This window comes from Gadus macrocephalus, chromosome 3, assembly GCF_031168955.1.
Source record: "Gadus macrocephalus chromosome 3, ASM3116895v1".
Classification (NCBI taxonomy): domain Eukaryota; kingdom Metazoa; phylum Chordata; class Actinopteri; order Gadiformes; family Gadidae; genus Gadus; species Gadus macrocephalus.
The window spans coordinates 3,347,041-3,370,956 of record NC_082384.1 but is presented as its reverse complement, the minus strand read 5'-3'; the positions used below and the strand labels follow the sequence as shown (position 1 = coordinate 3,370,956).

Here is a 23,916-nt window from a genome sequence, read left to right as displayed (position 1 = left end):
GCATCATCCGCTACCCGCGAAATTTAAAGAGCCAGAGCTGCAACCGGCTTCAACGCATCATTGTCATCTAAGTAAATATGGCTGAAAGCGAAACGGAGGAGCTGGTGATTGCGCTCATTTCATGTTCATTTCAAAATTGTATACGTTCATTTTGCACTTTTATGTTTTAATATCAAGTATCTGTGCACACACTTGGAAGATTTTTCTTTATTTAAAATAGCCATGCCTAATACTGGACGTATTTCCCTAATTCCCAGTATCCGTTTCTTTATTAAGACACCAACAGTTTTAATTTCATTAAGAAATTAAAATGTGTGTAATGACGTATACGTCATTACACAGATTTTTTTTTCTTTGTTAAAGTCTCTGCAGCTACAACATTATGTTGTATGATTACAGTTTTGCACAGTAAATGTTCTCAAAACGACATAATAAGTTTCTTTCTTCTTTTGTTTTATACATTTAGCAGTTTGGCTTTCCTTAGAGTCTATGTAACCTGTTCTGAAATGGTTCTATTATGATTTATATATCGTGATATATATCGTTATCACAATAGGTTGCAATGTATATCACAATATGGATTTTAGGCCATATCGCCCATCCCTTCTGTGAGAATATATTTTCTGCCTCTGTCTGATACCACTTCGATTCGGCTGCTCCCGGCTCATTTCTCAGCTCACTTACCTTTTTGGTTCAAGGAATCCATGTTTGCTGTCAATCATAGCAGAACCCTTCTCCTGCGAACCCTCCTCCTGGTGGAGAGCAGAGAGGTCTGGGTTCGGTTCAAAATCTCTCTTCTGCGTTCACTGTATCGCGAACCTACCAACGCATCATGTACGGTAGGCTGAAGTAACAAACTAAGCTAATGCAGTGATGTTTTCTTATTAGTGATATTAGTGCCCTGTTTACTACACGCCATATACATTTGCTGTCATATCAATTACAGTTTAGCCCTTATGTCTTCTAAATGCAACAGAAGGTCACACTTTTGATGATCAATGGTTCCTTTAAAGCTTTGGATGACATTAATGCAGGAAGGCAGCCATTTGGTTTAGCCCGCAAAGTAAAAGTAGCATTAAAAATACAAAAGCAAATAAAAATGTGTAAGTTACCATGAAGTGAAGACTCTCTTTCGAGGGGAATTGTGTTTTAATGAACTAATAGCAAAAATATTTTTTTTTACTTGGAACTGAAACTGAGCATGAAAATGTAGGAAAACAACCAGTGTGTGTCTGTGGAATACCTTGTCCATGAGGATCAGTCAACGCCCACTCCAACCCGAAGGTACTTGATATTAGTTATATATAATATATATTGATATTAATCATCTGCTTAAAGGCACCCAGTGCAACTTTATGTAAACATTCAATGAAAAATAAACATTCAATTTCTAGTCTTTTTTACACGTAGTAAGTTTCAATAACTCCATACCATTACATATCGACATTCAAGGAGCAAAGATGAGACGTCGTTGTGTGGTGAGAACTGATAGAAAATCGTAAACAACAACAATCGCCGGTGGGGAGAAGCCATTTTTCCATTGACTGGAAGCCTGCTTTATTTATTGTAGGTTACAAAAAATAAAGAAAATGGCGGCATTGTTGTTGTTATCGATTTTGTATCAGTTCTCACCACACAACGACGTCTCATCTTTGCTGCTTAAATATCGGTATGTAATGGTATGGAGTTATTGAAACTTACTACGTGTAAAAAAGACTAGAAATTGAATGTTTATTTTTAAGCCTCGAAAGTTGCACTGCGTGCCTTTAAGGTACTTTATATTAGTCCTCTGGTTAAAGTACTTTATATGTGTCCTCTGGTTATAAGTCATCTGGTTAACAGGAACTCCTGCAAGTTATCAACTGTAGATTTATAGATCTACAGTTAATTACCTGTAGATCTGTAGATCTATCTGGCCCACCAGAGACTTGGAATCAGTCAAGGATAAGTAAATGATAAAACCAAGAAAATGATATTGGATATATTCAAGAAAATATTTTTGTAGACAAATATTTATAAAGATATTTCTACAATTACAGCTTAACTCATAAATAGATACAAGCATGGCCAAAATGCTGTTCTCTGACAAGTGTGTGCGCACACACACGCACACAGACGCGCGCGCACATGGTCTTAAAACAAAAGGCTGATGCTCTGCTTTCTGCTGACCGCTCGGAGGTGGAGGTCATAACACAAACAAACCTCGGAGGTGGAGGCCATAACACAACCAACCTCGGAGGTGGAGGCCATAACACAACCAACCTCGGAGGTGGAGGTCCTAACACAAACCAACCTCCAGGGAATTTAATGACACAGATGGAGCATGAACAGAGAACATCGCATATTCAACAGTATGGGTTTGTTCACAATAATCTCCAGCCCGTTCCCGCTGGGCGTGGCTGGTGACGTAGCAGAAGTCCATGGTGGAAAAGCCTTCGCCAACGTAGGCTTGACCGTAGCTCCAGAATCACACGGCAGCAAACACAACAGAACCCCGAAGGAATAAATCAAATAAAGAATAGGCACCATCCCCCCCTTATTGGCACATGTTAATATGTATGTTTCTATTCATCCAGATTTAGCAGTGCTTTTGGTAGGTGGGGACACCAGAGTCCTTCAAACATAGCTCATATAGAGCATATACTAAGAAAAATAACATATTCAAGCTTTTACCAAAAATATAAAGTACCTGTTTTATATACATGTATATACATATGTATATATATGGACATATATTTGTGTATACATACATATAATTCTATGTATATGTACGCTCACTCTCACAAACGATATACTGTATATATATGTATCAATATTTACATCTATATATCATATATCTATGTCAATTTGTAATGTAATATTTATATGGAGTTGTTGCATGTCCACAAATAGAGCACTTACGCACACATACACACAGGGATGCGCACACACACACACACACACCCAGGCATGCACGCACACAGATGCACACACACGCACGCAAACACAAACTGACACACACACACAGACCCACGCACAGACAGAAGCAGGCACACACAGACGCACACAGACACACTCACAAACAGAAGGACACAGACAAACGCACAAGTAAAAAGATGCATGCACAAAGATGCACGCATGCACACACATACAGACACACAAACACAGACCCACACAAACAAACACACATCACGTAGGCCCTGTTTCAATCTAATAAACAGTACATCATTTGGCCCACAACAAAACACCAATCACAACACAAGAACATAATGCGAGCGAGGTAGCCACTCACACTCCAAAAGACCACCCTCTGTCCTGCTGCTGAAGCCTGCCCTCTGTCCTGCTGCTGAACCCCGCCCTCTGTCCTGCTACTGGGCCCCGCCCTCTGTCCTGCTGCTGAACCCCGCCCTCTGTCCTGCTGCTGAACCCCGCCCTCTGTCCTGCTGCTGAACCCCGCCCTCTGTCCTGCTGCTGAACCCCGCCCTCTGTCCTGCTGCTGAACCCCGCCCTCTGTCCTGCTGCTGAACCCTGCCCTCTGTCCTGCTACTGGGCCCCGCCCTCTGTCCTGCTGCTGAACCCTGCCCTCTGTCCTGCTGCTGAACCCTGCCCTCTGTCCTGCTACTGGGCCCCGCCCTCTGTCCTGCTACTGGGACCCGCCCATGGCCTTGTGCCGGCCGCCGCAGCAGTGGCAGGCCACACCACAGCGGTAGCAGGCCCGCAGCGGGGCGTAGCAGCACATGCAGGGCGCCACAAGCGACAGGCCGGCCAGTGCGCTCCAGCGCAGGCAGAAGCGCTCGTCTCCGGCCCAGTCGCAGGAGCAGGGCTCCTCGGCGTAGGGCTCGCCCTCGGGGTCCGACAGGCAGTGGTACAGCAGGCTGTCGGCGCACCACATGAAGCTGACCCGCCGGATACCCGTCCGCACGGGGTCCGGGGCCTCTTGGCAGCGGCCCCGCCCGTTCTCCTCCTGGAGGAACACGTCGTGGCAGTAGACGCAGCGTGGGGCGCGCTTCAAGCCGCCCGTCCCGTCCTCCCCCGCCACCTCCTTCTGCCCGTGCCGCCCCCCCGCCCCCTGGGGCTGGGCGCTCACCACCGCGTCCCGCTGCCCCCGGGAAGTGGGGGGTTCAGCCTTGGGGTCCGGGGCCAGGGGCCGCCGGTCACAGGTCAGCGGGTAGGGGGACGGGGGGGTGGTGTAGTCGTGTTTGGACGGAGGGCTCTTGCCGAAGTGCACGTAGGCGTCGCCGGGCTCCGTGGGCGGGGCCGGCTTGTCGCCCCCGCCCCCGGAGATGGCGTGGCGGTAGTCCTCGTAGCCCGTCAGCCACGCCCGCTCGCGGGGGTTGATGCGAACAATCTCCTCCTCGTCGATCTGGAAGCTGACGTGACGCGGGAACATGGCGGTCGACTGCGGACGCAGAACATCAACACCATGGTTCACACGGCGGCTCCTCCAGGGCAAAATGGCTAAGACATTCAGAGCCCATTATCTGTGTGTGTGTGTGTGTGTGTGTGTGTGTGTGTGTGTGTGTGTGTGTGTGTGTGTGTGTGTGTGTGTGTGTGTGTGTGTGTGTGTGTGTGTCTGCTATGCCCGCTTGTCATCAGTTACAGGTACATCCTTGTGGTCTGGAACCTGGTCTAGGTAAGGTCAGAGGTGAAGGAGCTAAGGTCAGAGGTGGAGGTACCTGGTCCAGGAGGTAAGGTCAGAGGTGGAGGTACCTGGTCCAGAGGTGGAGGTACCTGGTCCAGGAGGTAAGGTCAGAGGTGGAGGTACCTGGTCCAGGAGGTAAGGTCAGAGGTGGAGGTACCTGGTCCAGGAGGTAAGGTCAGAGGTGGAGGTACCTGGTCCAGGAGGTAGTGGTCTGAGGGCCTCTGGTCGTACAGGTGTCCTAGCAGGCAGCGGTGGTGGCGGCGCGGCTCGCTGAAGAGCTGCACGGGGACCCTCTTCAGGGAGGAGCTGGAGGAGGAGCTGTCTGTGGCGTTCTGAGGGAAGGCGCGGGCGTCAGTATGACACCATGATGCAATCACCCATCCATGGTGCCTATCAGACCCTCAACCTGTCCCCCGCGGGGGGGGGGGGGTTATCGACCCCCCTGCCCCGTCTCCCTGCTTGGGGGATTCAGTGATCAGACCGCAGGCACCTTAACTGCAGCACTTCCTCTTCATGGCTAAGATGACATTTTAATGGAACGGCTGTACGAAAAAACTTTATTTTAATTCCATGTCAAAGCTTGTAGCTAAATTGACATGGAATTAAAATAACGTTTTTTCGATGAAAATACATTCATTGCATAGTCCTCTGTGAGGCTTCACCCATAGGACACGTTTCATACCCCCTGTCACAGAGGTCCTGTAGCTATACCAGGGGCCTCTGTAGCTATACCCGGGCCCTGCAGCTGTACTATAGGCCCCTGTAGCTATACCAGGGCCCCCTGTAGCTGTACCAGGGCCCCCTGTAGCTGTACCAGGGCCCCTGCAGCTGTACCAGGGCCCCTGTAGCTGTACCATAGGCCCCAGTAGCTGTACTATAGGCCCCTGCAGCTGTACCAGGGCCCCTGCAGCTGTACCAGGGCCCCAGTAGCTGTACTATAGGCCCCTGCAGCTGTACCAGGGCCCCTGCAGCTGTACCGGGGGCCCCTGTAGCTGTACTATAGGCCCCTGTAGCTGTACCAGGGCCCCTGCAGCTGTACCAGGGCCCCTGTAGCTGTACCATAGGCCCCTGTAGCTGTCTCAGAAGCCCTTGTTGCTATACCAGAGCCCCTGTAGCTGTACCAGGGATACATGATGATGATGATGATGATGATGATGATGATGTGTGTTTTCCGTTACCGGCTCGCCAACCCATCTTCTGCAAGCAACCCCAGAGCAGACGGCTAGAGAAATGCATCCTTGAGCAAGGACGTGTTCCAGGAGAGGCTGGTGGGCTATAGGGGGTCTGAAGTCCATGAGTCCACGTATCATCCTAGACTGGTCCACCTTACTGTGGCTGGGGATGGGTATGGAGCTCAAAGGAACAGAGGAGGGTTAAGGCTGGGAACAGAGGAGAGGAAAGAGCAGTGATGGCTACTCTGTGTCGATGCATGATGACTCATCTCTGTCCCTCCTCCCTCGCCTGGGGAACCAGGCCAACTAAGAAGAGCTATACAACACAGGAATTCAAACGTATACACATACATGTGCAACAAACAGATGAGCTTACATTCCTCTGGACTTGTGTGTTTTGTGAATGAGTGTGTGTGTGTGTGTGTGTGTGTGTGTGTGTGTGTGTGTGTGTGTGTGTGTGTGTGTGTGTGTGTGTGTGTGTGTGTGTGTGTGTGTGTTCAAGTATATGGTTTAGTTATGATTAGGTTTGGGTTGGACAATGATCCAATAGTTTAAATGAATAGTTGTAGGTTAAGTGTTTTGGTTTGAGGTTGAGCTTAGTTGTAGGGTTAGGAGTGGTGTCCAGGTCTATGGGTTAGATGTTAGGGTTTGTATGGTGGCGGTGTCCAGGTCTATGGGTTAGATGTTAGGGTTTGTATGGTGGCGGTGTCCAGGTCTATGGGTTAGATGTTAGGGTTTGTATGAAGGTGGTGTCCAGGTCTATGGGTTAGATGTTAGGGTTTGTATGGTGGCGGTGTCCAGGTCTATGGGTTAGATGTTAGGGTTTGTATGGTGGCGGTGTCCAGGTCTATGGGTTAGATGTTAAGGTTTGTATGAAGGTGGTGTCCAGGTCTATGGGTTAGATGTTAGGGTTTGTATGAAGGTGGCGTCCAGGTCTATGGGTTAGATGTTAGGGTTTGTATGGAGGCGGTGTCCAGGTCTATGGGTTAGATGTTAGGGTTTGTATGAAGGTGGTGTCCAGGTCTATGGGTTAGATGTTAGGGTTTGTATGAAGGTGGTGTCCAGGTCTATGGGTTAGATGTAAGGGTTTGTATGAAGGTGGTGTCCAGGTCTATGGGTTAGATGTTAGGGTTTGTATGGAGGTGGTGTCCAGGTCTATGGGTTAGATGTTAGGGTTTGTATGGAGGCGGTGTCCAGGTCTATGGGTTAGATGTTAGGGTTTGTATGGCGGCGGTGTCCAGGTCTATTGGTTAGATGTTAGGGTTTGTATGGAGGCGGTGTCCAGGTCTATGGGTTAGATGTTAGGGTTTGTATGAAGGTGGTGTCCAGGTCTATGGGTTAGATGTTAGGGTTTGTATGAAGGTGGTGTCCAGGTCTATGGGTTAGATGTAAGGGTTTGTATGAAGGTGGTGTCCAGGTCTATGGGTTAGATGTTAGGGTTTGTATGGAGGTGGTGTCCAGGTCTATGGGTTAGATGTTAGGGTTTGTATGGAGGCGGTGTCCAGGTCTATGGGTTAGATGTTAGGGTTTGTATGGAGGCGGGTGGTGCAGGAAGAGGAGCAGACTGACCGTGAAGACGTCATCGTCCCCAAGCTCGGCCTCGTTCTGCAGGGTGGAGGAGGAGGTTGTGGAGCCTGCTGCAGGGAACGGGGGTCGTTGGTTCATGATGTCTGATCAGCCATTACGCAGTAAAGTATATACACAGGGAGAAGGATTTGACCGTCGCCCTGATCAGTCAGACCCTTTCTGAATCCTATTGAGACACTTTAAATTGCACTTGGATCTTCTTGATATTATTCCTTACATATTCAAATACTTCTTCTGCATGCCTGGTCTAAGATACAATAAGAATATATAGATGATATATGTTTAAAGCTGAGAGGAACAGGCATTTTGGCGAGAGGACCACACACACACTCACACACACACACACACACACACACACACACACACACACACCTTCTGTCAGGTCCTCGACAGCCTTCCGCACGCCGCGGTCGAAGGCGCGGGCGTCGGCCGGGCTCTGGAAGGTCAGGCCGCACTTCCTGTTGTCCACCCTCCAGTGGTGGAAGGTGGGCGTGGCCTTGGTGTAGACCAGCTCTTTCTTCAGGAAGCACTCCAGGATTACCTGGTGATGGAGGCTCAATCAACCGCTGATACTGTCATGACAACAGGACATGATGGGGGCGAAATGCTGCCAAAATAAATTATTGATTTACTCTTCTAAAGCGCCTAGCATCGAGAGACTATACACCACTGACTGGGGTCATTGATCATGTATCCTGGGATCTATTCCAGCGGGCTGTTTTTTTCCGTTAACCAGAGCTTTTGCTAACCCCTCTCAACATTCATTAGTGAATTGAATAAATTAATCCAATCCCATGTATTATAATGCTATGCATAACAGGCTTTATGACTAATTGAGAAGCCGGCTGTTGGCGTATGCTACTATGATACACTAGGGCCAATGGGGGGTCTCATTTGCCCCTTTTCCACCGACAGTATCAGCTCAACTTGCCTCGACTCAGCCCGCCTTTCTTTGCGTTTCCATCACCAAAATGTGGTACCTGATACTTTTTTGGTCTCACCTCTGTCGAGGTTCCATGAGAGCTGATCCGGTACTTTTGTGTGACGTAAACAGGCTGCTGGCCACTGATTGGCCAGGGTTATGCCATTGGACGGGCGCGACGGTCCGAGCCTGAAACCCGACACAGGCGTCTTAGCCATTTTTGCCCGACACAGGTGTTGCGCCGAAAATGGAATACTGTCTGAAATCGCAGCCCCTCTCCGCGTTATAGCACTGTTTATATCATATCGTCACAAGATGAGCAACTGATAACAGAAAGCCATATGTAAGATTTCTTCTTCTGACGAGAAGAGGGTTTATAGTTTATAGGAGTGTTTATATCATATCATCACAAGATGAGCAACTTGTCACAGAAAGCGTTGTTACATTTTATAAGAGACCCACAACGTAAGATGTCACATTCACGATAATGAACTACGAGGGCACTAAAATACGTAATAGTTTACAAGTCATACATGCATGCATGATGTGACCCTAGAAAGCATAGACGAAATAAGCGAAAGCGTGTTCACGCGGAGAGGGGGTGCGATTTCAGACGGGGATTCCATTTTCGGCACGACACCGGCATCTTTAAATACTAGCATCAGCGTTCAGTCAACAATAGTGATTGATTATTGAACACCGCAGGATCAAAGTGCAAGAACACGCCGTGGACGCTGACAGAGGTGGAGACGCTCCTGTGTGTAGTCCTGTCTGTTTATGTGTCGCGTGGATAAGCATGCGCAGTTTCCCGCATGCGTGCTATGCGACCCGCCCACGTTGAAGAGGTACTATTCTAGATGGAAACACGACTTGCCTGGAACCCAACCAAGTCGTGCCACGCTAAATCGTGGCGAGTTAATCTGGTACTGTCGGTGGAAAAGAGGCAATTATAAGTGTTCCTTTGTAAAAGCGGCTGCAGGAGAGCGGGGGAGAGCTAGCCTGGCCACGCTAGCTTTAGCTCAGCCAGTGGTGCATCGTCCCTAACCGAGAAAGAAAAACCTAGAAACCTAGACCCATATCCTGGCTCGGATCCTGACCATTTCCTCGACCGACGAGGTCATGCCCTGGCAGCTGGACGCGGACCATGGCCACGCCCCCAGCCCGCAAAGCCAAAGTGCAATCTGGATTTAAGAGGTTGCTGGACCTGCAGAAATATGTGTCCTCTCACTCAATGATTTCACTCCATAGGAACATTGCAAACAGTTTGTATGCAGCACTTCTGATACAGAACCCCTGAGTTGTTGTCATATTGGAATGAAACTAATATCTGATACTTATGGTTGATGTTAAAGCGATCTGAAGACACAGTCTCTGATGGAATCCTGTTGTAACGACAGCAGCCGTGCTGTTACTCGCCTCTGTCAGACAGAGTAGCGGCTACAGAAATCTAGCCACCGCAAAGTGAAACACACTCACATGGTGAGACAGGACTTGGTTAGTTGTACATCCCCAATATACATATCTTTGTCATTAAGGTATTACATTAAGGTAATTCTCTGCAACGCAATACATGGAAATATTTAACCTTCTGTTGATCGTTGTACTTCACATTCATACAGCATGCAATCGTTCACCTTTAAGGATCCAGGAAGGTATACACGCCTGCAGCATGTTGGGCCTTGTTTTATGCTCCAGCTCGCCGACAGTGTAGACAGTGAGGTCTAGACTCTCAGACCGAGAGCTGACCACCAAGTTACAACTACCTCACATGATCAGACCACCGGCCACCTGGGGCGACGTTAAGAGGGTCCTGGAGCTGTGTTCTCAGGTGGTCCTGTTGGGCGGAGCACTTCCGGCCATGGAGTAGAGGTTGCAGACCGCAATCTTTATCCACAACATGCTCGTGAAGCAGATCTCATACCCTAATGATACCCCAAGCCAGGTCAGAGGCACAGTGAGATCACCCACCTGCTGGTCTTTGAGGCGCTCCCCGTGGATAAAGAAGGCCCGCTGTCCCAGGAGCTCTGCCGACAGCACCCTGCACACGCCCACCCGGCTGAGGCAGCCGTCCTGGGCCAGCCAGCCCCCGCTGGAGTCGTCCCGGGTCATCACCACCGCCTTCACGCGCACCAGGTAGCTGTCGCTGTGGGACACAGAGGGACGGAGTCAGCTCCCATCGCTCCCAGAACTGGGCTGTCCGAGCGGTCGTCAATTGAATATAAAAACGTTTACTGTTTAGATACAGCGTGTACACATGCTACTGTTACAGACGATTCACCACACACGCACGCACACAAACATGGTGAGGGTGGTGGTTGACCAAACAGTCACCCAAGAGGTCTTTTCTAATATACTTCTACTGTCAGCCGGGCTTGGCCAGCTGGGAGTGGCCAGCCGGGCGTGGCCAGCTGGGCGTGGCCAGCTGGGAGAGGGAGTTTAAATGAATTGATCAGAACCCAAATCAAATCCGGACCTTGTGAATGGGGATTGAATCGATTGGGGAAATCAGTGGCGACACCCAATAACCTGACACCCTAATACCAACACCCCAATACCCTGACACCCTAATACCAACACCCTGATACCCTAACGACCTGACATCCTAGCACCCTTAGACCCAGACACCATACCACCCTGACACCCTAACACCACCTACACTCTGACACCACCAACACTATGACACCCTAACACCCTGACACCACTATCACCCTAACACCACCACTAACCACTAACACCCTACACACCACTCCTTGTATGTGTAGGGATGTGTAGTGATTCACAACATACACTTTCTATCATCATGATTTCTCGGGTGCCTTCCACGAGGAGTAAAAGAGTCCATGTTAAAACAGAACAACATGAGACCCGGGCTCTGGGCCTTACCGTCTGTTGCAGTGGGACTGCATTTCCTTCTTGCTTGCCTGTGGATGCCTGTCTACCTGCCTGCCTGTCTACCTGCCTGCTTGCCTGCCTACCTATCTACCTGCATGCCTGCCTGCCTGCCTGTCTGCTTGTCTACCTGCATGCGATCTCCTTCCCCGCTGTATGATTCATCGCACTAGTCAAACAGATGGTGTGTTTGTGTGTGCATGTCTGTGTGTGTGTTGGTGTTCAGTCATTGCTTGACACCCATTGTGCATTAGCCAAAAGCTTGCATTGATTGGCAATACATTCAAACACATGCTCGCACAACCATGCTGCAAGCCACATACACACAAACAAACAAAAATACGCAGGGGTTCAATCCTCCTTGGAGTCTTTTTTTTATGATTAATATTTAATACTTTTTAGTACTTAATAAACTAATAGTGGAGCATTTAAAGTCTTTATACAAATTGCGAAATCAGTGTGTGCGTGTGTATGTGTGCTTGCATGGGCATATTCCCAACTCTGTCAGGCCCACAAAGGGAAGTGGGTGTTCATGCATTCATCCATCTTTCAAACAAGCGTCCATCCTCTGTTATTAACCTCCCAGTCCCTAGTGGGGAGGCTTTTGCCGCGTTTCCACTGCAGGGTGCGGAACGGATCGGATCGCAAAGGTGCGGTAGGGAGGGGGCAGTATAGCCCAGCTCAGTTCCGAGGTCGCGTTTCCACTGCCGACAGTACCCTTTGTGGTAGGCCGGATGTCGATCGCCGCGGCAGCTACGTAGACATCGTAAACAACGTCTTCCTCCCCAAGAATGCAGACGAACGTCTCCACCTCCTCGTTTTACCTTTGAGTGTTTTAGAATACATTTACAGTCAAAAATGAGTGTAATGTAAAATGTAAAATAAATAACAAACTCCCAAATGTGCTGCGCTCGTGAGCAGTGACTAACACGTGCGTGCTGAGCAGTATGGTCTCACCGTTAGAGTCTACAGTATAACAAATTAACATGGCCTGGGACCTAAAGAAAAACAGGCACAACATGCTCAAACAACGCATCTTGTGTACATTGGTGAGGTGAGCGCGCAGCTGCCTGAGAGTTCTGTCCAGTCTGACTGGCTGCGCAACTTTGTGATGCAAAGTAGCATACCTAGCTGGCTGGTTGGCGTGAGTGGGAGGGGTTGATGGTGTGTGGGAGGGGTTGAGAATGAGTGGGAGGGTTTGAGGGTGCATGGGAGGGGTTGAGGGTGAGTGGGAGGGGCATAGGAAGATTCCTGTAAAGAGAGAGGTACGGGCTGGCCAGCATTTTGTATTTGAAGAATATATAGCTACAGGATGTGATTTTGTTGATAAGATAAATGAAATCAATTAAGATCAGCATTGACCATTGATATGTCCAGGTTATTTAAGAGCTAGTTAAAATCTGACACATTGTGACTTTAACAAAAGTTAATATGTGGATGGTAACATTTCTATTTGCATGCTTGGCAGTCAGTGCAAGCTATTTTGAGGTTTTAGGTCATATTTTAATCACTAAATTATTGAATTGATAGATCAATACAATCAATAGATCAATTAAAGGTATCGTTTGTTACTGGCAGCCTGGATTGTAGGGGATGCAGACAGTAACAGTGGACCGTCTTTCATTGTTATCCAAGGTTTGTCGATTTAAAACCTATCCTAACTATTTTATGACCAAAAGTCATAAAATAAGTTCTGCTTCTACAGGGGCTTAGTGAGGAGGGGATCAGTGTCTAGATTGGCATCATGAGGACATGGCCTCATACAGAGGGACATGGGCTCATACCAGAGGGAAATGGGCTCATACAGAGGGACATGGGCTCGACCTTGACTCATTGTCATCGGGTATCCCACACGGCCGCGGGCCGTATCGACCGGACTTCCGAACAAGTGCACTGTGTTTTGGGGAGGCCCATGGTCAATTTGATCAATAATAAACTAGTGTTGATGCAACATGGAGGTCTATCGTGTTCAATTCAAATCAACATATGAGCAGCAGAAAATGTACTTTTGTCCGCTAGTGCCTGGTAGGAACAGCAGGTGGGATAGTTAGCACAAAACTGAAAAGAGTTAACCATTTTGTCAAAACTCAACAAATATCTTGCAAAATTAAACACTGCACTCAAAACCATATTCTCTCCTCTCAAAAGTGTTTTTTTTCCACCAAAACGATAAACACAGCTATCATATGAATATCTTTAGCTGAACTGACTGCAAAAAAAGTTTTACGGATAACTTCTGGCGGTGGAAACACGAACCGTGCCGCAACCTTTGCGAACAGAAGCGCACCCTCCGGTGGAAATGCGCCAAAAGAGGCAACCCTTCCCTTTGTGCATATAGGACGTAGCGGTTCTACATTTAGGCTCTAAAGAAGTGCTTAGGTTGATGATTCAGAGAGGCTATTAGGCAGGGGATGTTGTGCGAATGTGTATTCTTTGCACGTTTATGTGTTTGTGCACAGCCATGACTGAATGTGTGTGCAGGCAGCAAGCCGTGTCCATGAGGGCCTGTGTTCAGCCTCTCCAAACAGAAGGTCTTGGCACAACTTTGATAACTACACCAAGAACCACCTACTTATCAGGAAGAGGTCTTGATTGACATGCAAGCAGGACCAATCCCATACCATACTTCAGGAACGGTACTTTGTGGATAATATACACTAGTAAAACAAATCTGATTAAAAATGTGCTTTACATATCTCTTAACAACAATAAGAACAATCAACATGTGCAGGGATATGTCTTCATTTCTGAGAGTGAAAATGCTGAGATTCTTCCTTAAAGATGCCGCACGCTGAACTCGCTTATGTGTCAGCGTTCAGGATGAGTCCCGTGCTAATGTTACTCATGGAGAGTCTGAGACTCATACAGAGGGACATGGGCTCAAACTCTCAGACTCTCCCCATGGAGAGTCTGAGACTCTCCATGGGGAGTGATATGTGCTACCAGCCGGAGGGTTGATACGGTGAGAGGCTGAGACTCAGGGGAGTGATACATGCCACCAGCAGGAGGGGTGATACGTGGAGAGGCTGAGACTCAAGGGAGTGATACCAGGAGTGCTACCAGCAGGAGGGGTGATACATGAAGAGGCTGAGGCCAAGTCCACAGGGAGCCGATTTCTTGGTGAAACCGCATAAGTCTTGTGCGTTTGGGCTGACCATCCAGACGGATCCAGCGGATCCGGTCCCCGAAAACGCACTTTTCTGAAACCAGGTCCCAGGGTGGATTCATAGCCTAGGATTAAAGCATTACCCAATAATCTCTCGATCAGAAGGATATCAAATATTATTCATGTCGCTGGTTAAAACTGTCACTTTTAATATTATGGTTAATTTGCAACATATCCTTTTTCTGAATTGTTAATGTCATTGGAATATTTAACTTTTCACATTATTGGCATAAAACCAATTGAAAGACTAATAGTCTTTCTAGTGCAAATTGAAGCATTTTTAAAAAATCCTGTTTGGCTGCAGTATAAGTAATAAGTGTTTGCAAAGTTATCCTAATTATTTCAGATATTTGTAAATTGGGGGTTGGTTTTACCACTTGTTATCACACATTGTGTAATTACAAATATTAATGTTTAACCCACCCACTTTAATCATGGTGTGCCTCGGGGATTCAAAGTAATGGAGCATTTGGTCTTGGAAACCGCTGGTTACGCCGCTGCTCTCAGGTCTACTGTTTCGAAGATCATGGAAGATGGTATACTTTAGGACGGATTCTGGCTAATTTACATGAATGAAAGACACTGTTCAAATAAAGGTGAATACTTAGAAAACATAAAGGCCTGGGCATAACGATGAAGAAATAGGGTTGGAGACATCAGACACCATCACTGGTTCTGCTTGTGGCCGTAGGGTAAAAGAACAACGACCGATCTGAAGGAGAAACCAGGCGGCTCCAGTCCATGCATGGGCTGCTTGGATAGTACCCCGCTCTGCAGTTACCACACGATAAGGACCCCGTATAGGCTGGATTTACTAAAGTATCACATCTGCGAATAAACTTAAGAGACTGCAACCACTCCCCCGGACGGACGGGGGTCTGGACTAATTATCCCGCACTGGGGTCGCCCCCACCCCCCACCCCCTCCTGGACGGACGGTCTGACCAGGGGCCCCGCAGCGCCCCTAACCGTTACATGAGGAGTGATCAGGGGAGCTGGCCCTAGAACAGTCCGGCTGCCCCGGTTGTAGCCCGGCTCCCCGGAACGAGGAGGGCATATGAGGGAGGCTCTTGGCCGGTGAGGGGAGGCCAGCGGTGGGTTGGTCCACCAGATACCAGGGGGAGAAGACGTGTAGAACTACTCACTCGTCTGGGTGTGTGTCCTCGGTCATCTTCCCTTCTCCCCTACGAACAGATCCCAAGGCTCATCCATAGTGTCATGTCTTCCTGCCCTTGTCCTTGAGCAGCACAGTAGTTGCACGCCGTGGCAACCGAGTTCCCCCTGGCTGTAGTGTGTCTGGTGTTGTCGTCCTTATCTCCCCGACGCTTCACCGCTCCTTACTCCCCGCGGTGATCGAAGCGGCTGCGGCGGGATGATCCCCGTGAAACGCGTCGGATGCTTTACCCCCGGGGGTCTGCGTCGATGGCGGTGATTTGAAACTGTTCGGTGAGGTCGGTGAGGATGGCCCCGTACGAGCCCCATCTCCCGCTACTCCATGTTGGATCTGCAGGCAGAAACCGACCCTTGGAGGTGGACTGGGCGGGGGGGGGGGGGGGGGGGGGGGGGGTAGCGGAAGTGATGACGTCAAAGCAAAGGTCTTCAGCACGTATGTTATAGATGCTGTGAGCCAACTCTGATTAAGAGGGGATGGTATGGCTAATACTGTTAATAACGAACTATAGAAGCCATGCATGATCTTGGTTCTCCATCATACCACGGTAGAATAAAACCTCGGATAGGGCCTGGACTGTCGGATCAACGAATGGTTTCTCATATTATACAGCTCCGATGTATGCATGGAGTATATAGGTTATAGCCTATGTATTGTATTATATTATATTATGGTATTTTATATTAGATTAGATATTTTACATTAAACTGAAACACTAACCATACAATTTATATATTTAGACAGGTTAATTAAGATAGAACACATCTAATCTAAAGGAACAACCCCGTCCAGATGCAGAAGGGATTATCACATGACGACATCTAGCGGTCTGTCCCTGCTGCCACAGCATTTGTATAGGCTACTAAATTAACTGTGATGTGCCGTAGTGCTATCCAATGATCACTGACTGATCATTTTAGACATTTTCAACAGATTTACAAAAATGAGCATCACGAAGCATGTCTCTATTTATCAATGATATTCAACACGTACCCTTTACTAACGCTAGATGGCGCCAGCTACTCACCTCATCGCCATAGCGTCAGTGGACGGCGCTGCTTCTCCAAATAAATAAACAAACATCCACAATCCAAGACCATCGTAACCAGAAGTTTAAACAGATTACTTTCGGTAGTTGTGTGTGTATGCGTTTTTTTGTTTGTGAGCGATCAGGGCCGTTTCAAGGAATTCTGGGGCCCCAAGCGCATTAAATGAAATTGGGGGGAGGGGGACGGAAGGCCTATGCCGATCGCAGATCAGTTTGTCGTTTTTTTCATAACCGGTCTTGGTCATGGGGCCCCAGGCCAGCTCAGGGCCCCAAGCAGGTTTGCTTGCCTTCTTGCGACGGGCCTGTGAGCGATTGTGTACGTGTTTGTTTGGGTGTTTGTGTGCGTGTGTGTGTGTGTGTGTGTGTGTGTGTGTGTGTGTGTGTGTGTGTGTGTGTGTGTGTGTGTGTGTGTGTGTGTGTGTGTGTGTGTGTGTGTGTGTGTGTGTGTGTGTGTGTGTGTGTGTGTGTGTGTTTGTGTGTGTGTGCGTGTGTGTGTATTTGTCTGTGTCTACGTTTACATTCACATTTAGGGAAAGAGAAACAACAATATATCGCTGTCGGTACAGTAAGGATGTAACAATCACTAGGTTAACAAATTCCCCGTATACAACAAAGATAGCTAGCATAATTTGCTATACAAGTTGTTTAATTGCCAGGACGTAAAAAAACATATAATAAGAGTTTTTAATTGTCTTTTATAATTGACAATTATGTTTTATAATTGTCGCTATAAATCATTTGTTGAATAATCAAATTCTTTGAAAAATGCAGTCTTTTACTGGTGCTCCTTCTCATATATGTTTTGGTTTTTATGTGTATTTATATTAGGCTATATATATATATATATATATATAATATATGTAATTCCTTAATTATGTTAATATTGTACCATCTATTCGACAACATCGTATCTTGAAGTGGGTCAATAAGGCGTGAATCTAATGTTCAGTGGGGCCATGAGTATAATATGGGCCGAATACGATCCAATAAGATCAGAGGACAGATGATAGATGATTCCCGATAGATGATAGATGATAGGTGATGGATAAAGAAGATAGATGAAAGATGATATGATGGATGATAAATGATAGATATAAAAATAGATGATAGATGATATAAACTAGATGATTGATGATGGATTACAGATGATCGATGATAGATGACAGATGATAAATGATAGATGATAGATGATCGATGCTCGAACATAAATGATTAATGATAGATGATAGATAAAAGATGGTGGAGGATGATACAAGACCTCCAGTAAGGACCCCCTCACCGGTCCCCGTCCCAGCCTCAGTGGACCGAGCCGCCCCAGACCCTCTCACTCCTGGAGTGGTTTGCCAGGACCCGGCCTGCTGCTTCCGATCCACTGGGCTCACGTTCAGGGGCCAGGGCCCAGGGGCCACCCGGGCAAACAGCCGACCGCCCAAAGGCTCGTGCGCCTCGTGAACCCGCTCGGGAGGATCCCCGACGCGGCTCCTTTAAGAGGAACTAAGTCAGGAAATATCTCGCCTCCTCTCAGATCTCATTCGCGGGGTCTCGCATCAAAGCAGGTCTGCGGTGAGTTGGGTGATCGACGGGGACGATGGGGACCTGGTTTTCAACGCTTGGCGCGCATATCTAAGGGCTTTGCAGTGCGGCGCGCGCAGGGGGAATCCTCCTTAATGAAGTCCCGCGTGACGCGCTGCGTGTTGATTGACGAGCGGAGCGGCGGACCGGGGGCCACACACATCTCTCCGGGGTTCTGGAGGGGCACGCTGTGGACAGACTGAGCTGTCGCCCGCGGTCGCTTTGTATCGGAGCAGGCGAGGAGCCATCGTTGTTTACTGCTCACTGCCTGGAGCTTGGCTGTCCCTTGGTCGGACTTATGCTCTACGGTGGGGAGCTTGTGGATCTCCTCAAACACATCGGATCGCTCCTCTGACGTCCGGACTTGGATGTTTCTCTGAGCTCCAGCCCGGCCTTTAGGTGTGATCGGAGTCGCAGGGTATCGGCGCAGTGACGGCCGATGGCGCAACGGGTGCGTAAACTGAGCAACTTTACCGAAGGAGGATTCCTCGGGCGGAGGTCGAACCGAGATAGGAAACGTCTAGGAGTCTTTAAGGATATTCAAAACGTGTAGGAGCCTCTAAGGATGTACTAAACGTGTAGGAGTCTTTACATGTAGGAGTCTTTAACGTGTTGTAGGAGTCTTAAAGGATGCACCAAGCGTGGAGGAGTCTTTAAGGATGAACTCAACGTGTAGGAGTATTTAACGTACAGGAGTCTTTAAGGATGCGCCAAACGTGTAGGAGTCTCTAACGTGTCCTAGTAGTCTTGCAGGAGTCTTTAAGGATGCACTAAACGTGTAGTCTTTAACGTGTTGTAGGAGTCTTTAACGTATAGAAGTATGGAAGGGTGTCAGCGGCTTCCTGATCTTCTTCATTCAGGAAGCAAAAGTTCCTCGGCTTCTTGTGGGCTCCTGACTTTGTTAAGCAGTCAGTCAACACATGTTGAACCTCACAGCAAACTCAGAGGTTTGAAACATGACTATTATGAACACATGAATACCTTTAACATCAGAGTTGTTTTAAACAGCACTATTGGATATTAGAATCATAGGGAAAAAATAAACTAATAAAGAATACGTTTTTCTTAGAGAAAGCCGCTTTAGGCGGACCTATATTTGTAATGTATTCGAAGGGAGAGAAATAGGCAATGAATTATTAAATATAATAGAAAGGCAATTGATAAAACGGTTTCCCAATTGTCGTTATTTGATCATATTTATGCTCTATATTTATATTATATAATGATGTATTTAAACTACAACACAGTAGTTATGATTATTTAAAACAACAACAGAATCCCGAATCTCCATTTCAGTAATTAGACATAATATCGAAGTTATTATAGGCTAGGTCTATGATACTTACAATTAGTTTCCCAGTTATTATTAGTTAAACAATTTAAACTGAACGTCTCCAAATGAAAGATACAGGAGGCCTGAAACACCAACTACTCTTACAGGCATTCAAGGGAAAATATAGCAAATTGGATTTTACTGTAGCGAGCTTCTTCTAAATGATCTCCTTTTACTGTCTTCCTACACCACTTCGTTAACGCTTCGCCTCTGCGTTGTTGAAGAGAGTAGGCTATAGGACTCGATCTGGGTCATGAAGAGTTCTGCGTGGATCAGAGCTTTCTCGAAAATAGAAAGTTTAATTGAAATGAATGAAGGCTTATGCATTAATATTATAATTATAATAATAATAATTATTATTATTAGTCGGTAGTTGGGGCACTTGGGGCTCCTCGTAGTGTTGCGGGCCTCTCGCGTGCAGAGCGGCTCGGCTTCACCCCCCTCGTGTTGATAAAGTGTGCAGAGGTCAGCTCGTGCACTGAGACGCTGTCCCAGCCTTACCGATGCGTTGTGTGTCCCAGTACGAAGAGCTGCCCCACTACGGGATGGACGGGATCCCCCTCACCATGTACGGGGACCCGCACGCAGCCAGGGCCCTGCAGGCCGTGCACCTAGGCCACGGGCCCCAGTACCACCAGTACGCCGTCCCGCCCGGCGTGGGCTCCGGCGCCAACGACGCAGTAAACAGAGACAAAGACTCAATTTACGGGTACGTTGACTTTATTGCTGGCATAAAATGTGACGCCATCAGGAGCATTAACGAGCACTAATGACGTGGTGGGGAGTGCCACTTCAAGGGCTTGTTTCTGGAGCCTTATATTCAGGCTAATATTATTGGTATTATTAGTATTATTATCATCATGTGTGTAATTTATTATTATCATTATTATTATCATTATTATTATTAATATTTTAGTAGAAGTAGTATTATCATTATTATCATTTATATAATTTCTTATTATTATTAGGCCTATCATTATTATGATCATTATTATGCTTATCATCCGGCTGTGATTAGTCCTGTTATAGCCTGTTGATTTTATTGTTATTGACATAGCTGTTATCCTTTTCATTAGTTCTCTCAGACCTCAGAGTTTCAGTGTTTGGTAACTTCTAAACTCTATCGTTAGTGGTTCTTTCTATTCTGTTTCCTTGTCTCAGTGAGTGGTAGGCCGATTACAACCCGCAGAACTGGGTTAACAAGTGGTTGAAAACGCTTAGATATATTGTATATATTTATATATAAGTATAGAAATAAATATATGTATGTATGTAGGCCTACATATAATTTATACATATATGTATATGTATTGTCTTATTCTTTTATTCTTCGTTTTAATGTTTTCTTGCACACTCTACTGACCTATATGTTCTTTATTTATATCTGATTTAAATTATTCATTTTAGATTTTCTGAGTTACTTTAAATCACAGGCCTACAATTAACACTAACATTATTGTTTTGTAACTCCTGCAGTTGCGTTTCTTTCGGTTTTACAATTATTTTCAGGTAAAACGTCTGGATTGTACCACCATGCAACGATTAAACGGAGAAAACTCTTAAAATTGTTCCTTGAAATTGTTATAAATCGTCTATGAAGCTCCTCTGGCCGGTTTGAATCTGTTGATCCACACAGTCCACGCGTGTCAGCGTGTGAACTATCATTACGGCCGTGCAGCCGGTGGTTCTGCACGCTGCTGGCCTATTTGTTCCCCACCGAGTGCATTCACCCACTGCTTCCTCGTCAACACGTTAATATTAACACGGAGACACGGACCGCGTCTACTCCTGCAGGCACCCTCTATTCCCGCTGCTCGCGCTGATCTTTGAGAAATGCGAGCTGGCGACCTGCACGCCGAGGGAGAGCGGCGCGGCCGGCGGGGACGTCTGCTCCTCCGGCTCCTTCAACGAGGACATTGCGGTGTTTTCCAAACAGGTAGGAGGCCTACCGCCACATACAGGGCAAACAATGATAACATAGCAGTAAAATAAACGCCTAAAAATGGTCGCCCCCTCCCAGATGAGTTTATATTTTTTCTTTCTACAAATCATACCTAAATTGTATTGCCCGGTGTGTGTGTGTGTGTGTGTGTGTGTGTGTGTGTGTGTGTGTGTGTGTGTGTGTGTGTGTGTGTGTGTGTGTGTGTGTGTGTGTGTGTGTGTGTGTGTGTGTGTGTGTGTGTGTGTGTGTGTGTGTGTGTGTGTGTGTGTGTGTGTGTGTGTGTGTGTGTGTGTCTGTTACATTCCTACATAGTCTATTATAGTGTCCGATGTGTGTGTGTATATTATAGTCTATTATTGACCTAGATGGTTTATTAAAGGCCTACATTAATAATTGTTGTATTTCATTTGAACAGATTCGATCAGAAAAGCCCTTGTTTTCTTCGAATCCAGAGTTGGACAATTTGGTGGGTCTCTCTCTCTCGCGCGCGCACACACACACACACACACACACACACACACACACACACACACACACACACACACACACACACACACACACACACACACACACACACACACACACACACACACACACACACACACACACACACACACACACACACACACACACTAATGCGTCCCTGTCTTTTCATCAGATGATTCAGGCGATCCAGGTTTTGCGGTTCCACCTCCTGGAGCTGGAGAAGGTAGGATACGTTTCCCTGCCTCGTGTTTCATCTGAAGCCCGATCGGCCCGGCGCGCTGTCCTCCTGTCGAAGCTTTGGTTTCACCGAAATAAACGTTGCGGTGAATTAAGCCGAACATGCGTTTGCGCCGTGGAGGGCTGATCCATATGAAGTGAAGTTAATTTAGCGGTTTACATACACACACGTTATATTCAGTCTGTTGTCACTGTTGCTCTGCAGGTCCACGAACTCTGTGACAACTTCTGTCACCGCTACATCAGCTGTCTGAAGGGCAAGATGCCCATCGACCTGGTGATCGACGACCGGGACGGGAACAAGTCGGACAGCGAGGACTTCCCCCGGCCCTCCGGAGCCCTGGACCAGGTGTGTGTGTGTGCGTCCCTTGAACCGCACGGCAAGTTGCCTTTATTAGATAGCGCATATTGTCAGTGCCGCAAAGGAGCCACTGTCCACCTACCGATAGCCTGACCCCCCCCCCCCCCCCCCCCCCCCCCCCCACGTTCGCTACAATAGGAAACATCCCGTCTGACCTGAAGGAGAGGCTAGCATTAGCATTAGCCTCGCAGCTCCGCTCGTTAGCGGAGGGCCGCGCTGAGGCTGAGGATGAAGAGGCTTAGTGTCAAGTGGCCCTAAACGGTGCAGAGTAGGTTTTCGGTTTCAAGTAGGCCTGCTCATTTTGTGGCTTGTCAAAAGGTTTGATGAGTTGAATTTTTTCCCTCTTTCAAAGAGCTGTGACGTGGAGGCTCCCGACGTCACAGGAGGATTAACACGTCTCTGCAGGGCCAGCCCGGGGCCCCCAGGGGCCCCTGAACGGAACCCCGCACCTCCACGTTTAATCTGATGAAACGCACAATGAATGAGTCTTTAAGCCCCCTGGTGCAGTCACACATCAGGCCTGGAATAAAACCAAATTTAGCAGAGATACATCTGCCCAATTTACATTTGCTAAACACTCAGTGAGGCCTACCTGACTTATTTGAGCCATTTGTTGATGATCCATTGTTCATTTCTAGTAGGCCTATCCTGCTATGTAGGTTTTGTAGGGCTTGTAGCTCATTCAGCTTTGGATGTGTGTATAACATGAAGATGCTGGTGTTGATGTTAAGGAGCCGCTACCGGGGGTAACGGGACACTGTTGGAGTTTTCAGCCCCTGAGCCCCACCGAGCGCCCCCTGATCCCCCCCAGTAGCCCCTGAGCCCCAAAAGCAGCCCGTACTTCAGCAGCTGAACCCCGCGTCGCTTCCGCTCTTCATTCCTCCCACAAGTGGAGGCGGTGGTTAGGGGATAGAATGTAGAAACCGGGATCTGTCTCTTTTAGAAACTCTAAAACCACTCTATAATATTAATAGTCCGTTAATATTAATACGCAATGAATACCCCGGTCCCCTCTCTCTCCTGAGGGCTTAATAAATCTTAGCGGGGTTCAGTTCTCTGGTTCTGCGCTCAGCGAGTCGCGGCCCTACGTCTTCTCCATTACACGCGTATTGCGACGTTTGTTGCGTTGCGCACTACCTTTTCGTACTGGGTTCGCGTCTCACTGAGGAGGATCTGGAGCTCGTATCACAAATCAGCAGTTACAGTTCGCATCGCACTACTTGACGTTATACATCTGCATATATGTATATATATATAGATATACATATATATATATAGGCTACATTGCAATTGTATTGCAGCGATATATTTCAGTGTCAAGTTTAGATGTTTAAAGAATTTGAACATCTAAACTGATATACTGCACTGATATACTTAGGTCCAGAAGTTAGACCGTAATAGAATTTTTTT

The 23,916-nt window shown here is 47.4% G+C and overlaps 2 protein-coding genes across 3 annotated transcripts in view; one reads left to right on the top strand and one right to left on the bottom strand.

The window, feature by feature from the left end:
* Window positions 1-1,966: 1,966 nt before the first annotated feature.
* spred2a (sprouty related EVH1 domain containing 2a) lies at window positions 1,967-15,891 on the bottom strand. 2 transcript variants are annotated; one of them, XM_060046142.1, is made up of 6 exons: window positions 15,502-15,891; window positions 10,271-10,445; window positions 7,753-7,921; window positions 7,363-7,430; window positions 4,813-4,953; window positions 1,967-4,378 (listed from the first exon to the last, which is right to left on the bottom strand). In XM_060046142.1, exons 1-6 carry the CDS (start codon window positions 15,525-15,527, stop codon window positions 3,623-3,625), a joined length of 1,335 nt encoding a protein of 444 aa, XP_059902125.1. In that variant the 5' UTR covers window positions 15,528-15,891; the 3' UTR covers window positions 1,967-3,622. The 2 variants fall into 2 exon arrangements, with proteins under 2 accessions (XP_059902125.1, XP_059902126.1); XM_060046143.1 differs by having other exon boundaries at window positions 7,363-7,427.
* A 2,186-nt stretch (window positions 15,892-18,077) lies between these two features.
* Window positions 18,078-23,916, top strand: part of LOC132453315 (homeobox protein Meis1-like) — a 36,470-nt gene continuing 30,631 nt past the window's right edge. Inside the window, exons 1-6 of the mRNA XM_060046154.1 lie at window positions 18,078-18,598; window positions 20,002-20,189; window positions 21,275-21,416; window positions 21,838-21,888; window positions 22,081-22,131; window positions 22,351-22,494. Coding sequence (XP_059902137.1) covers window positions 18,587-18,598; window positions 20,002-20,189; window positions 21,275-21,416; window positions 21,838-21,888; window positions 22,081-22,131; window positions 22,351-22,494 — 588 coding nt within the window. The 5' untranslated portion in view covers window positions 18,078-18,586. The remainder of the gene's footprint in view (window positions 18,599-20,001; window positions 20,190-21,274; window positions 21,417-21,837; window positions 21,889-22,080; window positions 22,132-22,350; window positions 22,495-23,916) is intronic.